At 30.9% G+C, this 14,145-nt stretch overlaps 1 protein-coding gene across 1 annotated transcript; it reads left to right on the forward strand.

The window, feature by feature from the left end:
- Positions 1 to 3,053: 3,053 nt before the first annotated feature.
- LOC123658928 lies at positions 3,054 to 14,132 on the forward strand. The gene is made up of 5 exons (XM_045594220.1): positions 3,054 to 3,057; positions 3,347 to 3,587; positions 7,002 to 7,135; positions 12,108 to 12,257; positions 13,166 to 14,132. Exons 1-5 carry the CDS (start codon positions 3,054 to 3,056, stop codon positions 13,315 to 13,317), a joined length of 681 nt encoding a protein of 226 aa, XP_045450176.1. The 3' UTR covers positions 13,318 to 14,132.
- Positions 14,133 to 14,145: the final 13 nt, after the last annotated feature.

Raw genomic sequence — 14,145 nt, forward strand, 5'->3', positions numbered from 1 at the left:
AGGAAAATAAAAATTATATAAGAAATACATTACATTATTACAACATTAAATTGTATTAATAATTGACAATCAAATCAGTCATTTCTTAGTACCCCACATCATGGCACTGCATAGTTACTTTGTGAACATTCTGTACAATATCTCTGAAATGTTTAAGTTACAAAAGATATTGTATCTTTTCACCGTTCTATGACGCCTAAAGTGTGAGAAGCAGCCTAGTTTTATTGTTACCCCCTGTGTGACAGTGGGACTAATATTGACCCCATCTGGGTGCAAATTACATACTAACAAATTGTAGTTCATATGGTGGCGTCATTTACGTTTTATTAAATTGCCATCAAAGTATGTTAAGGACTTCTTTTATTTAATTAGATTTAAATAATTTATATTCATAAGATGATCTAATATTTGTAATGCTAATAGTTAAGTCATTAAACAACTATATGGCGATTATATTTAAATAGTCTACAGTCTTAAGGTTGTTTGAATGTATGTTTATTATGCATGTAAGCTGGCAGTGAGCGTTGTTAGCGGAAAGAGAAGAGGACTGAGACAAAAAGTCTGGATAGAGTTTAGATATAATTCAAAATTCTTGCGTAATCTTATATATAAAATTCTTGTGTCACATTGTTACTTAAAATACTCCTCTGAAACGGCTGGACAGATTTTTATCAAATTTTGTGTGCATATCGGGTAGGTCTGAAAATCGGCCAACATCTATTTTTCATACCCCTAAATTATAAAGGGGAGATTAAGGGGGTTAATAACATATATGGCAAAACAACGTTGGTCGTTCAACTAGTTATTATTACTTTTTATTTTACAAAAAAATGAAACGTATAGTTTGCTTGTACAATCAAATAAAAATCTTGTGAATTATCGAAATTACTGCATAGAGTACATATGTGTAGCCGTTTATAATTGCAAAAGATAAAAAAGTAAGTTGTAAAATATGGTTGCAAGACTTTACAAGAATATATAACTTTAGTCTATAGCATTTAAAAAACGAAAATGGTCAACTGGATGTCGCAAAATATTCAATTACAAAATTCAAACGGTCTGCATTAAATTAATTTCATGTAAAATAAAAAATGTGGTCATAATAAGTATTTTTCTCCTAATATCATCTCGAAACGGTATAATATGAGAACTTCCGAAGGCTGAAGGTAGCGCAAGTATACTATAGTCATTACACCATACTGTGAAAATAATGAGACTATAATGACGATATCGTTACACATTAAACTGAATTCAATGCAATGGAAATTGAATCCCCGACACAGGAAATAATCCACGTTGAGTGTGACAATAAAAATTGTAAATTGTCAAAAGTGTCAATATTACTTAATGTGATGTTAACGATAGACTACAAGCTTGCTTTTTCGTCATGACACAAAATAAAAAAAAAGGCTTTGAGTCGAAGGACCTTTAATCAGGCAATGAAAGAATAACCCTAAAACATAACTTTAACTTTCCTCGTATACCCTTACCGTTACCTTTAACTATTATATATTATAGGTAGCTAATGGTCTGAATAGCTCTGCCCAATTTCTTTCGCGTTTTCTACAATCCACGTGACACATTGGAGATTGTTGCTATTTTGATAATTTTGACATTACTTTAAATGAATGAACTAATATTATAGTTTTGCACAATCAAACCTCCTATGTAAGAGAACGATTCAAATCTGTTAACATGCTTATAAATTTTATAAATATATAAAAAAAAATCGTCTTTTTCTGTAACTTCAATAAAGGAGGATGTTCTCGATTCCACTGTACTTATTTATATGTGCTACCTTATAACTTTTCACTTGTACTTCTTTAATTTTGATGATTTTTTTTTAATCAAAAGCTAGTGCTTGTCTTGCGGTCCCATTTTAAGTTGATCAAGATTTGACGAGTACTTTTTGAGTTATGTCTAATAATGCGTATTTAATTGACCACCTACGTTGGATTATTTGGTATATTGAAATCGGTTTTCTTCATTTTCGAACAAATTATAATGACCATTATATATATTGTTTTATAAAATGTAAATTAGAAAAAAATCTATCAAAAAATTCTTTTCACATCTCAGTATGAACAAATTTAACGTGTTCCTCACACGTTTAATGTTTCAACGTTTTTTTTTTTTCACACGTCGTTAATTATTTATAATTATGACTCACTTACGTCTGTATTTTAATTTTCTCAGTAATTGAACATTCATAAAACAATTTCAACTAACTATCGTGTTTGCAATTTTTTATTATTTCTGCTTATTTAAGCAAGTAAATGTACAAGTGTAAATTTGTTATTTTTTTAAAATCGAGGTATATTATTCCTTAAAATGAATAAAAGTATTGGTTATTAATTACTTCTAACCATAACCTAATATAAATATATTGTGTAGTTAATCTATTGTTACCAAATAATGGTATGGGGGTTATGTGTTGTTTATGTGCACCCTGGAGTTGTCTATTCTATAAATAGGCTTGTGACTAGGCTAAACGTTCTCGTAATATAATAATCTTAATCATTTTTGAATATCATATCAAAAATTGACCGCTCCAGCGGGGTCAATTTTTGATATGATATTCAAAAATGTTTAGAATTCCTAATGTGGGTAACACAAAAATAAAAATCTTAGATATAATCTTAATCGACAAATCGAAATCAGATCATTTACAACCCAAAGTTCATTAATTGCAATAAAATTTTCTTAAATGTTAGAGTTTGGAAAAACTTCAAGCTTTGTATGCTTTTCAGTTAAAATATCCTGTCCATTGAAAACTTTAAACGCATAACACTTCATGATTTTGCTGGGATTAAATTCAGGTTACGAAATGTTCACTAAGCAAATCTGAAAACAATTGTTTTAATCTTGCAAAATTGTTGATATTACTCTACTTAAGATATTAAAAAAGATTGTAAGTACCATGTTATAATAACTGCGTAAATAAAGTTAATACGAATTTTATTTAGTCTTGTAGTTGCTAGGAGATAATAAATGGCGTAAAAAACTTTAATCATAAACCACACAGCGCGTTGTATATCACGACTACTATCTTAATGGGTTTATTAAATTTATTTTAAGAAATAGAAATAATAATTAGAAAACATAACTAGATAAATGCTAACGTAACAAAAAAAGATAAACCTTGAATGAAGACAGTGTAACGATTTTACTTAATTTGAATGAAATATTGAATGAAATCAAAACAATAATAAAACGTATAATAATTCGTATGACCCAGAACCACATAATAGACGTTGCAACAGCGCTCAGGTGAACACGTTTTTTATTTCATTACGGTATTCTGTACATAACAATATAATTAAAATTATATAATGTTTAATTATAGCGGAATACCTGCTACCATGCAGTCGGAGCGATCCAGAGCTGGACGCTTGTATCAAGAGATCTTTCAACCACTTGCGGCCGTACCTCGCGAGGGGTCTAACTGATCTGGACGTTCCTCCCGTTGAGCCCCTCCTCATAGATCGGCTGGTGATGGAGAATAACGCTGGTCCGGTACGCGTGAGAGCCACATTTAGCAACATCACAGTTATAGGACCGAGTAATTACACTGTTACGAAAATTAGGTAAGTTTTTTTTAAATGTATTAAATGTAAAATAAGTAGTTAATGTATGACACACGTGATGGATGTATGTATAGTGTTCAGTAACTTGTATTTAGGTTGTGACATATACACATAATTCAATACTATAGCGATTTTAAAACCAGCTGTGACCGATCTGTTACCAAAACTAGTCTTACCGTCGGATGACGTTTTAAAAATAAATTAAGGAAACCAATGCCTTACACTAATTGGCCTCAAGTATGATGTACGGTCACCAACCCGCCTGCCCAGCGTGGTGACTATGGCCATAACACATGAGTTCATGCCATCTTTGGCGCAAATTGTGGAGGCCTATGTCCAGCAGTCGACTGTATTAAGCTGAAATGATGAGTGATGATGATGAGGATGTAATGGACCCCAGTAGGATAGAATTTTTCCTTTATCAGGAGTCCGAAAACACATATAATACAAAAGCCCAAACGCCCAAAAATATCGACAATCATATTATGACCTAAACAAATGTTCGCCGTGAGCGGAGATCGAACCTGCAACCTTTATAGCAAAAGCTGGATAGTGTTATAATCGCAGCGTCATCACATAGCCAATAAAAGTTTTATTTATTAGCTGTTTATCAAATTTTATCCAGTTGGCTTAACCATATATATATGATCGTCAGGGGCAATGTTAGTATCATCAACGCTATATATGTATGGTGGTCAAATTGTTCAGAAATGGTATCTCAATTATCCTTTTTGATTTAGTAGGTCATTTTTTTTATCAATATGGTCAATAAATTTAAGCATATAGTGTAAATAATTAAGTTTCAAATACAAATATTTTTAATTTTCTTCAGGTTTTAAAATTGTTTAGAATCATTGGAATTTTATTTGTTACGTACGAATTTTTTTTCGAGTAGAACTACGAGTATATGTGTGACGAGAGCGTTGCGAAAAGTGTGATCGGGCGAAAAGAACGGAAGTTGAGAGGGATATATAAGTTAGTAAAGATAGAAAGAGAGTTACGTTACATTTATTACTGTAGGGGCAACTAAAAAAGTTTTACTTCAGTCGTGTGGTGTAAAGCACACTCGTTTTAAAGACAAAAGAATACTAATATTTAATTCACAATTTTATTTAGACATTTTTTCCACGATAATGTGGTACACTTACAATTGTAAACGTAGCATTCAATAACCTTTCGTTAGTATTTAGATCATTCTCTTAGTCGATGTGTTAATAAATATTTATAGGAGAAAGCTATTAACAAATTTACTTCAATATCCCAACATCTTATTAAGCCTAAAGATTTTGTAATATAGAGTGGATTCTTCAATTTACAAACAAAATTTCTCAGAATTTGAAAAAAAAAACAAGACTAAATTTGAATGATGATGAGCTTTTTATACGCTAAGTTATCATAACGTTTCTTTAAAATTGCATCTTATAAGTTATATTTAGCTGATACACTGGGCTAATCGCCCCAGACTTCGCCCTTGACGAATTAAATCGTAGTAAATTACAACACCTATCTAACCGACTTACTTAAAACAGTCAATTTGAACACGATATTCTAATTTAGTGCAATTTAATTGATCAAGAGGCTAAGACAGCGATGAGTCACTATTTTTTTAACGTAAAGAGACCATGTACACAGTTTGTGCTAAGTATCAAACAAGTTCAAAAACAAAAATATATACATGTGCGCCTAAAGTGTGTAATGTGAAAACAACTCATTGTGACATTTGTTGTGACACTACTATTAGTGTCGCAACGCGCTTTCGTCAAAATGTGAACAGTACAACTTAATGTCTGACACTTATGCCACAATATTGGTGTTTTTGATTATATGTGTTCGTGAATGTCAGATTTAGTAATGAATGTCATATGAAAACTTGTCCTAAAAATGTTATTTATAAAATTAATTCTTCTTCTTGCGACGTGTTCTTCTTAAGTCATTGCAAATGTTGTAGATCAAACATCTACAAATGCCTTTCGTAGTGGATTGGACGTTTACAATTGTTTACGTTTACGAACCCCTGACACGAAATTTTTATATAGTAGAGGCTGTTTGAATGCTAGACGTTTAAAAATGTATCCCACAATTTGTTGATAATCTAGGAAAACCTGTATTTTTTCTTATTCAGTTCGCTGTTGAAATAATATCTGTTTTTATTACGTGGAAAATGCTTTTATTGAGAAACATTAAGGGGCACTATGATACTTTAGAACGATCCCCTAACATGTAGTCAATATTATTCACACCAAAATCGATCGATATAGAGCTGTCTCAAATTATTGTGACCAACCAGTCCTCTAACAATAATCACCTGACCAGGTTTCGACATAATTATCCAGCATTATCTGGCCTATTATCTTCAAATAACACAATGTAATAAAATAATGATATGTTATTATTTAAAATGTTCTCTCAACGAGCAGATCATTTGTGTCAAGAGCAGAAACAATTTAGGAGCAGATTTCTTTGTCCCCGAGTCAAGTAAATTATCTTAACGACAACAAAAATTGTGTAACGTTGAAATATTGTTCACACATTATGGAACATTAAATAGTACGAGTTTGTTATTATTTACATTTATCTGAACAGTAGTTGCAAATGTTTAATACGACGCGTGTAACTGATAACGCCTAAATTAAAGAGAAATAAAAGCGACAAAGCAATGGCAATAGGTTGTATATGTTTCCAGACATTTCTTTTTGATCAAAAGCCCAAACGTAAACTTTCAAATGCATCTGTAAAATAGCAGAACTCTCATACAAACTTTTATTCCCAATTATAACTCTAAGAGTAAAAATTTTGTAAATTACTATTACGCATCTTTATTTATTTGTATTTAAAGCTTAAAAATATCAAAATGCTTACAAAATTTTTCATGTGGTAACATTTTCAAAAATGTTAAAATTGTATTATTTCTGATAGTCTAAAATTCACAAGTAAAATTTATGACTTCTTACCTAAAAAATGCAGTACTTAATATCTACTCCTGCCTTTCTCACCCTTGATGGTAAAATATTGCCATATTTTTTTCATTAATAAGTAGTACAGATTCAAAGAGTGCATTGCAAAAAAACCCTGATGGCCAAACATCACGTGCCAGGCTTCAGTAAAACAATGTTGATGAAACATTCAGTTACTCAATTAATCAGCCATTATTTTAGCGTATGTCATATAAGTAGCAAACGCAACATACGCTCACATTGTCAAACAAACTTATGTACTTATAATTTTATTGTGACTGTACAGTATCAAACTTTTCGACAATTTCCTCAATTCCTCTTTTCTCAAATGTCAAATATTTAAGTTATTACTTAAATGTAACCTAACAACTCTCAAACTGAGTTTACGTGATAATTGAATCCTACTTTATTTATATATTTTGTATGAGATTAATTTGTCTTAATCTTTATTACGTTCCAGGTCAGATCTGAGCAAGCTACGAATTGATATGGGTCTCGTTCTGCCTCGTATTGAAGTAACTGGTCATTACGAAGTCGCTGGACAAGTGCTGCTGTTTCCTGTACGGTCTCAGGGAGACTTCTGGGCATCGTTCAGTTAGTAGATGCTATATATATTTTTGTCACACTATCAGCCTATAAGATATGCCAAAAAAAAACATAATAAATTTATATATAGACACAAAACTTGGTTGGAGTAAAAGTTTTCAAACAGCAGAAAAATATGTCGGCATTGCCTTATTATTATCAATAACATATTAGGTATATAAAAACGAGTCCGGTAACCAGTGCCATAGCGTAGTGGCGGTAGGGCGGCCCGCCCCGGGCGGCACTTTTTAGGGGTCGGCAAAATTTAACAATACTTAAATAATAAAAATATTTTGTAAATATTTGAGAACCATCTTATATTATTTTTATTGGAACTACAAATTCTAACCGATTGAAAGGAGCACGGAATTTTTAATTACTTATTTTGTGGCGAAGTCGAGGAATCCCTTTTCCTTGAATGATAATTTGTAGCGACTGGCAAGTGGCAACGTCTTTACTTGTGAGAATTCAGCGATCAGCGAGAATGACTTGTATTACATACAAGATGTAAGGGACAGCTATCCTTTATTTGAAACCATTAATTCGGACCATAATTCTGAGTATCAAACAACAAGATATTTTTATCGCAAAATCTGGAAATCTGGAGAAAAATCTGGATGTTTTTTATACCTCTCCGGTGAGTGAAAAATCGCTCTTATTCATCCCAAATCGTATTCTGTGGTTGATAACTATTTCTATTGCACTTATTCCAGCCCCACAAATATCGGTGTTGACTTTGGAACCCCGTAAAAAAGCTACACCCCAATTTTTAAAAATATACCTATCGAAAAGATTGAAAAATTTCGAAATTTTCTGATAACAAATTACACTAGTTCTAAACCCAGAATAGTGTTATGAGTATACTGGCGAAGTTAAAAGATAGTTGTCCCTTACATCTTGTATACATATTAAGTTGAATATAGTTTATTTCACGCACGGGGAAGTCCCTTTAAGGTACGGGGATGTACGCGATTCTTTGAAAAAGTTTGATAATTCATAGAAAATTTTATCGATGGATCGTCAGTTGTCCATTTCACATCGCCTCGTATCTTAATTATATTACGCTTTCCAAATTGTGATTTTTGTGCAAATAAGTACGTGTAGTGATTGTGAAATAATTCAACAACTTTTTGAAAAATTGAATTTTTAAACTGTGGAGTATTAAATATTATATTTATGTAATTGTATATTGGACTGTCTGATGTTTTGTTCAAACCTTCATTTATAAAAATAAAAAACCGCCAATGTGCGAGTTTTATACTCGCGTACCCAGGGTTTCGTACAAATAATCCAGTCAACAAGTTCAAAAACGTGTTTAATATAAATAAAGCTCCTAAAAATATGTGTGATGACTCATTCGATTCGGAATGACGTCTAGAAAAATGTTTTTAAGGGTTTACTAGCACATGAAAAATTGCGATTGCTATTAACAAAATAAGATAAAAAGGTATTTAGTTTTCCTTAATAATTTCTAAAATAATGATATTTAAGGAATTTTGAAAGAGGAACTCTATATGTATTATTTATAATTTTTTTAAACTCTGAAAATAGTGCTCCGCGAGGTCGTTACGGCATAGGCGCGCCGTCTAAAAAGCCGATATATCACCTAAAATATTTTTTGACGTGACAACGTCTAATAAATCGATGAACGCCGGCGGCATGCACGAAAAAGGATGACTCATTTTAGCGTTACTCTTATTTTACGCTTGCACCGCATCTATCTATCTTTCACTCGATTGGTCTATGCGTCCGAGGAGAAGTTTTTTATTTAAAACTAGCTGTACCCGCGATTTCATCCGCGTGGAATTTAAAAAAAAGTTTTTGTGCAGTTCGCAGCTATAAAATTATATAAATGTCTAAAATAAAAGTAGCTTAAGTTACTCCTTATTACATCAGCTATCTGCCAGTGAAGGTCCGTCAAAATCAGTCACTGTTTTTTTCCGAAAAGTTCTCTGTTATAATGTATGTAATGTATAGTATATATTAAATTGGAATATCTAAATAAGAGGGCGGCAAAATTTTCTTCCGCCCCGGGTGGCCGATAACCACGCTACGCCACTGCCGGTAACTCATAAAAGGTAAAAAACAGCATTACTTCTTTATTAAGAACTAAGTTCATATTGTAGTTTTAGCACTAAAAACTAAAAAAAATAAAAGAGTTAAGAGAACAACAATGTTGTAGGAAAAAGTTTCAGTCTGAAGACCTATCATTAGTTACAATAGTTGACTGTAATGCTTACCTTAATATATAACTAGCGACCCGCTCCGACTTCGTACGGTTACAAAAACTATTAGTGTTCCTCTTCTATATTATGCATATATTATACATATAAACCTTCCTCTGGAATCACTCTATATACTAAATAAAACCGCATCAAAATCCGTTGCGTAGTTTTAAAGATCTAAGCATACAGATAGCGGGAAGCGGGTTTGTCTTATACTATGTAATGTTCAAAATGGGTTCATGGTTCAAAAGGGTTTCTCTTGCAACAGTAGTCATAATAAAGTACTGATAACCAAAATAAATACATATATAATTATAAAATGTTTCAAGTATATGCAAAGCTTACCATCATATACATCGAAACACACACAGACACCCATGAATATACATGTCGAAGACGTGTGTGTTTCTGATTGTAAGTGTGTATGATTATACACATATTTATTTATTATTGTTGTGTGCTTACAATAACTACGACAAAGGGATAAAATTTGGCTGTACTCGTATATTGAAAAAATTTAAAACATTTCAAATCCGATAGAGTTAATATTAGAAAAACCGAAAAAGTATTGATTATACGTTAAAAATTGAACACTAGTCATTTAAAATTGAGTGACGCATTTTATCTGTTTGTAAAATTAATAGCAATTTATCAATATAACGGTGCTTATATAAAGATATAGAATTTTTTCGTTCTTTTGGAAAATTGGTAATTTTGACATACGTGGTATTTATTAGATGCTCAACGAGTACATACAAAGGTACAACTTGGCCTCTCTGGTACAATTGAAAGTCATTAAACCATATAATAATAATTATAAAGTTCTAGCTGACAGAAAACAAGGATATATGTTTGTTGGGAAAACTTGTTTTAACAAAAAATATTCCAATTTAAGTAGTTGTTTACCAATATATAATTTTAAATTTAGTCTTAATGTCAAGGTTAGTGTCTGGTTTATATCCTGAAAAGTAACAGCGACTTTGAACAAAACAAAAACAAAATATTAAAATAAAACCTAGAATTATAAAAATAAGAATGTACTAGTGATAATTAAATTTGTATTTATTATTACTACTGGTCGCCCAGTGGTCGAAATTCGAACATAATTAATTTAAATTATAAGTTTGAACATTATTAAAGTTCTGTTGTCAAAGACTATACTTCTATAATAATAAATAACAGATAATATATGCGTGTGTTTGTCAAATACATGGTAGTGTGTGTAATGTTTTTTTTTATTAATTTTATGTATTTTTTATGCGTAATTTAAAAAAATAGCATTTTGCACACCTTCTCTATGTAAACTATAAGTGTGAGAAATTTCATACAGCTCCGTCCGCGTAATTTTCGTAAAAAGGGGTACAAAGCTTTTGCTTCGCGTAATATATATATATATAGAAGACGACCTATAAATATATAGATGACTATTCTTTCCCAACATATACAATATAATTTTTTGTGTTTTGTATTTAATATTTTAATGTTTGAGATATATTTCATTTTATCTTTTTCAATAATGTGTTACTTACTATTACCAAAATGTTATATTCTAAAGGAATTGGTTTAGAATTTTTTATGATAATATAATATTTAGTTTTAAAAGAAAAGTATAGCATAATACATCTTTGAAACGCAAATATAATAAAAATAGGCACTTACAGATTTAGAATTATAATATAATACTGATTACGAAGAGTAATAACTGTTCAGTTTTTGAATAATCAAACTGTTTTAAGAAAAAGCAAATGCGCTGTTCGTTCATTTTGCTAAACAAATGATAATAGTACTTGTAAGCTACCTACATTTTTTAATAACAAAAGTGAACTCTATGAACAATTGAATGCCTACAACGTCGCCGTAATTTCGGAAGTTTCAAAATATCAGATATGAGCATAATTATAAAAAAATGGTTTTCCAAATTTGTTCATTGATGTGTGTTCTTAAAATTCGCTTAGTTGACTCTGACCAAAATCAAGGTTAATATTAATTTAAAGCATGGTGAGCAGGAATGGTTAAATTTGTTTTGTCAAAATATTAACTATGCATTAAGGCTTACATCCATAATTACTAGAGGTCATACACAAATATGACGCTTTGTCTTTCGTAATAATAAGGAAATAGTTTTGTTCAAAAATAGCGTAAATGGAACGTACTCGTATATTTTATGAACTGGCGATTATTGACAGACAGAAAAAAATGGGAAGGCTGAGTAAATTTGTCCTTGAATTTTGCAGCTTATTTCATCTTTTCTTTTTCCTATATTTACTGAAAATGTCAAAAATACTAAAACATGTGTGTATTGTTTGTTTCTTATGATGTAATTAAAAACTAAACTGTTACATATTTACAATCAGAAGTATCAAAAATTCGGTAAAATTAAATTAATTCTATCTCTTCCTTTATTAATTCCAAAGGTAAAATTTCAAAAAATTCATATCTAACATTTATGTATGTTGGGCTTACATTCCAATTTGTATTTAGTGTAGTAATTTCCCCGATTTAAAGGCAGCGTTATACTCTGAATTATGAAATGAAATGAAATAAAATGAAAACATTTATGTCGTCATAAGGTGATTACACACTTAACGAAAGTCAAAATAATGTCATTTACAGAAATAATAATACAAATAAATTAAAAAATTATTTACATACATCATAGTGAAATAATGGTATACGAGACGTCAGTGATTTTTAAGTTCTTTTGATTTGATTCGTCTGTATTTGCTTATCCTCTTCTCATCCTACTTTCATCGCAGACGACGTGGTCGCGATTGTGAAGATATTCGGCAAGGAAATCGAGCGACAGGAGGTGAAATACATGTCGGCGGATCGCATGCAGGTTGACTTTAAGCTTAAGAGTTCCCGTTTCAAGGTCAGAGATACAGTCAACCACGGAAGTGTTATTGGTAAGTATAGTTAAATAACTGATTAACCTGGCTAACTTCGTACTACTTTTTGTTAATGTATATATCGAGTTTTTATTTCTATTTTTTTAATATTTGTATTAACAATGACGATATCCTTGATAAATCTTGTCTTAACAATGACGAATTAAAAAAAATGTCCAATTTGGTGCAGTACATACATTTCGGCCATTTATTTTTATTTATATACACATGCTACCTTAGAAATTCCACTCAAATTTACAATTACTTATATATTTTTGCAGTCAGTTCTATTTCTGTATAAAGTTATCTAATGATAGATGAATTGTAAAATAAGATTTCGCAATAATTTAAACAAAGTTTCTCATTCATAAACGAATGATTTTTCCTTTATGAAAAGTTAGATTCATTCATTTTGTTCCTTTGCGGTATTAATATCAATTATGATCTTAATGCGTAACTCATTACAAAGATATTATTAGACCTCGTATAGAGCAGATACTAAACGGAAACTGCATTTGTCTCATTATAACTGGAATCGTAATCAATCACATGTATGTCATTGTGGTTAAAATAGTCATTGCGAAAATTGCAATATATGCAACTTGAAATAAGCCTTTAGATTAGATTTCGTAAACGATATAACTACGAGATTAGAGTACATAATGTTACAAAATGATTTTCTAATACCTTCTATAATAATTTTAGAGTTTAAAGCCATCGCTCACGGTTGTAAATGCCAAATCCACCCAAATTAAGCACTAAGCCCAACAAAGCAAGCCCAACAGTGGCATAACTTTCCTAGCTTAAGCTCTAACCCATGTCCCAAATAAGAGAGAGGGCAAATCCAGTAGTGTAACGAATACAATTATACAGGATCGTTCAAGCCAATTCACTCAGATGATATGATTTCCCATTTACTCTTTCAGGGGAGGCGATGAACCAATTCCTCAATAACAACGCAGCTGAAATTATCGACGAGATGAGACCAGCGGCGTCCGCAGCCATCGCCAAGCACTTCCGTATCTTCCTCAACGGTGCCTTCGAGAAAATCCCCATCAACGAGTGGCTCAAGCCTTAAACTGTGATCCGTGTGAAATTTGACTGTTGACCCATGAGGTACGGAATCTGATGTAGCATTTTAATTAGTGATATACGTTTACGTGTGATGTGAAAGTGTTGATGTTTAAGATTTATTTAAGGCAATATTCAATCACTTTTTTGGACTTTTTTTTTAAATATTAATTAACTTAGTATTCATAAAAACTCGCATCAGCCATAAATATCGATAATTATTATGTTCTGACAAATATCAGTATTCTTGATAATATGTTTTAACTTAATTTAAAAATCAGTCAATTGAAGAGTCTATCAGAGACACTTGAAACATTTTAAAAGAGCTTATACTCTATCATATTAAGCTTTATTATTTATTTAGCTAAGTAAGGCTCTTAGTGTACTTTAATTAATTTGTATTATTAAAATGATAATCTGATTTATAAGAAACTTGTGTAACTGATGTGATTATAGAAATAAGCTATAAACGATTTTAGATTAACATGGTTACTTCCATTACTAAAACTATTCATAAACGATATATTTACCATTTTTACAAGAGAAGTCTCGTGAACAAGACATTCGCAGTTAATGTCGAAATATCGAGCTCCGCAAAATGAAAATAGAAAACATGGTAAATATTCCGTTTATGGATAGTTTTAGTAATAAGATATAAAATAAACATTTTGAAAATACACCTTATAATATTACGTTGGTTTTATTTCGATATTTCGTTTACGATGCAATAAATAATTATTCACATTTATCATATTATTAGGACATTAATATTTGACTTAACGCTAATTTTCTATTTACAGTAATAAATATCTTATTCAATAATTTATTATCATTA

The sequence above is a fragment of the Melitaea cinxia genome, chromosome 2 (genome assembly GCF_905220565.1).
Source record: "Melitaea cinxia chromosome 2, ilMelCinx1.1, whole genome shotgun sequence".
In the NCBI taxonomy this organism is placed as follows: domain Eukaryota; kingdom Metazoa; phylum Arthropoda; class Insecta; order Lepidoptera; family Nymphalidae; genus Melitaea; species Melitaea cinxia.

Excerpts from the sequence above, each read along its gene's own strand:
- LOC123658928 (XM_045594220.1), top strand. Across the intron at positions 3,588-7,001 it reads TACACTGTTACGAAAATTAG|GTCAGATCTGAGCAAGCTAC; the intron begins GTAAGTTTTTTT and ends ATTACGTTCCAG. Across the intron at positions 12,258-13,165 it reads CAACCACGGAAGTGTTATTG|GGGAGGCGATGAACCAATTC; the intron begins GTAAGTATAGTT and ends TTACTCTTTCAG.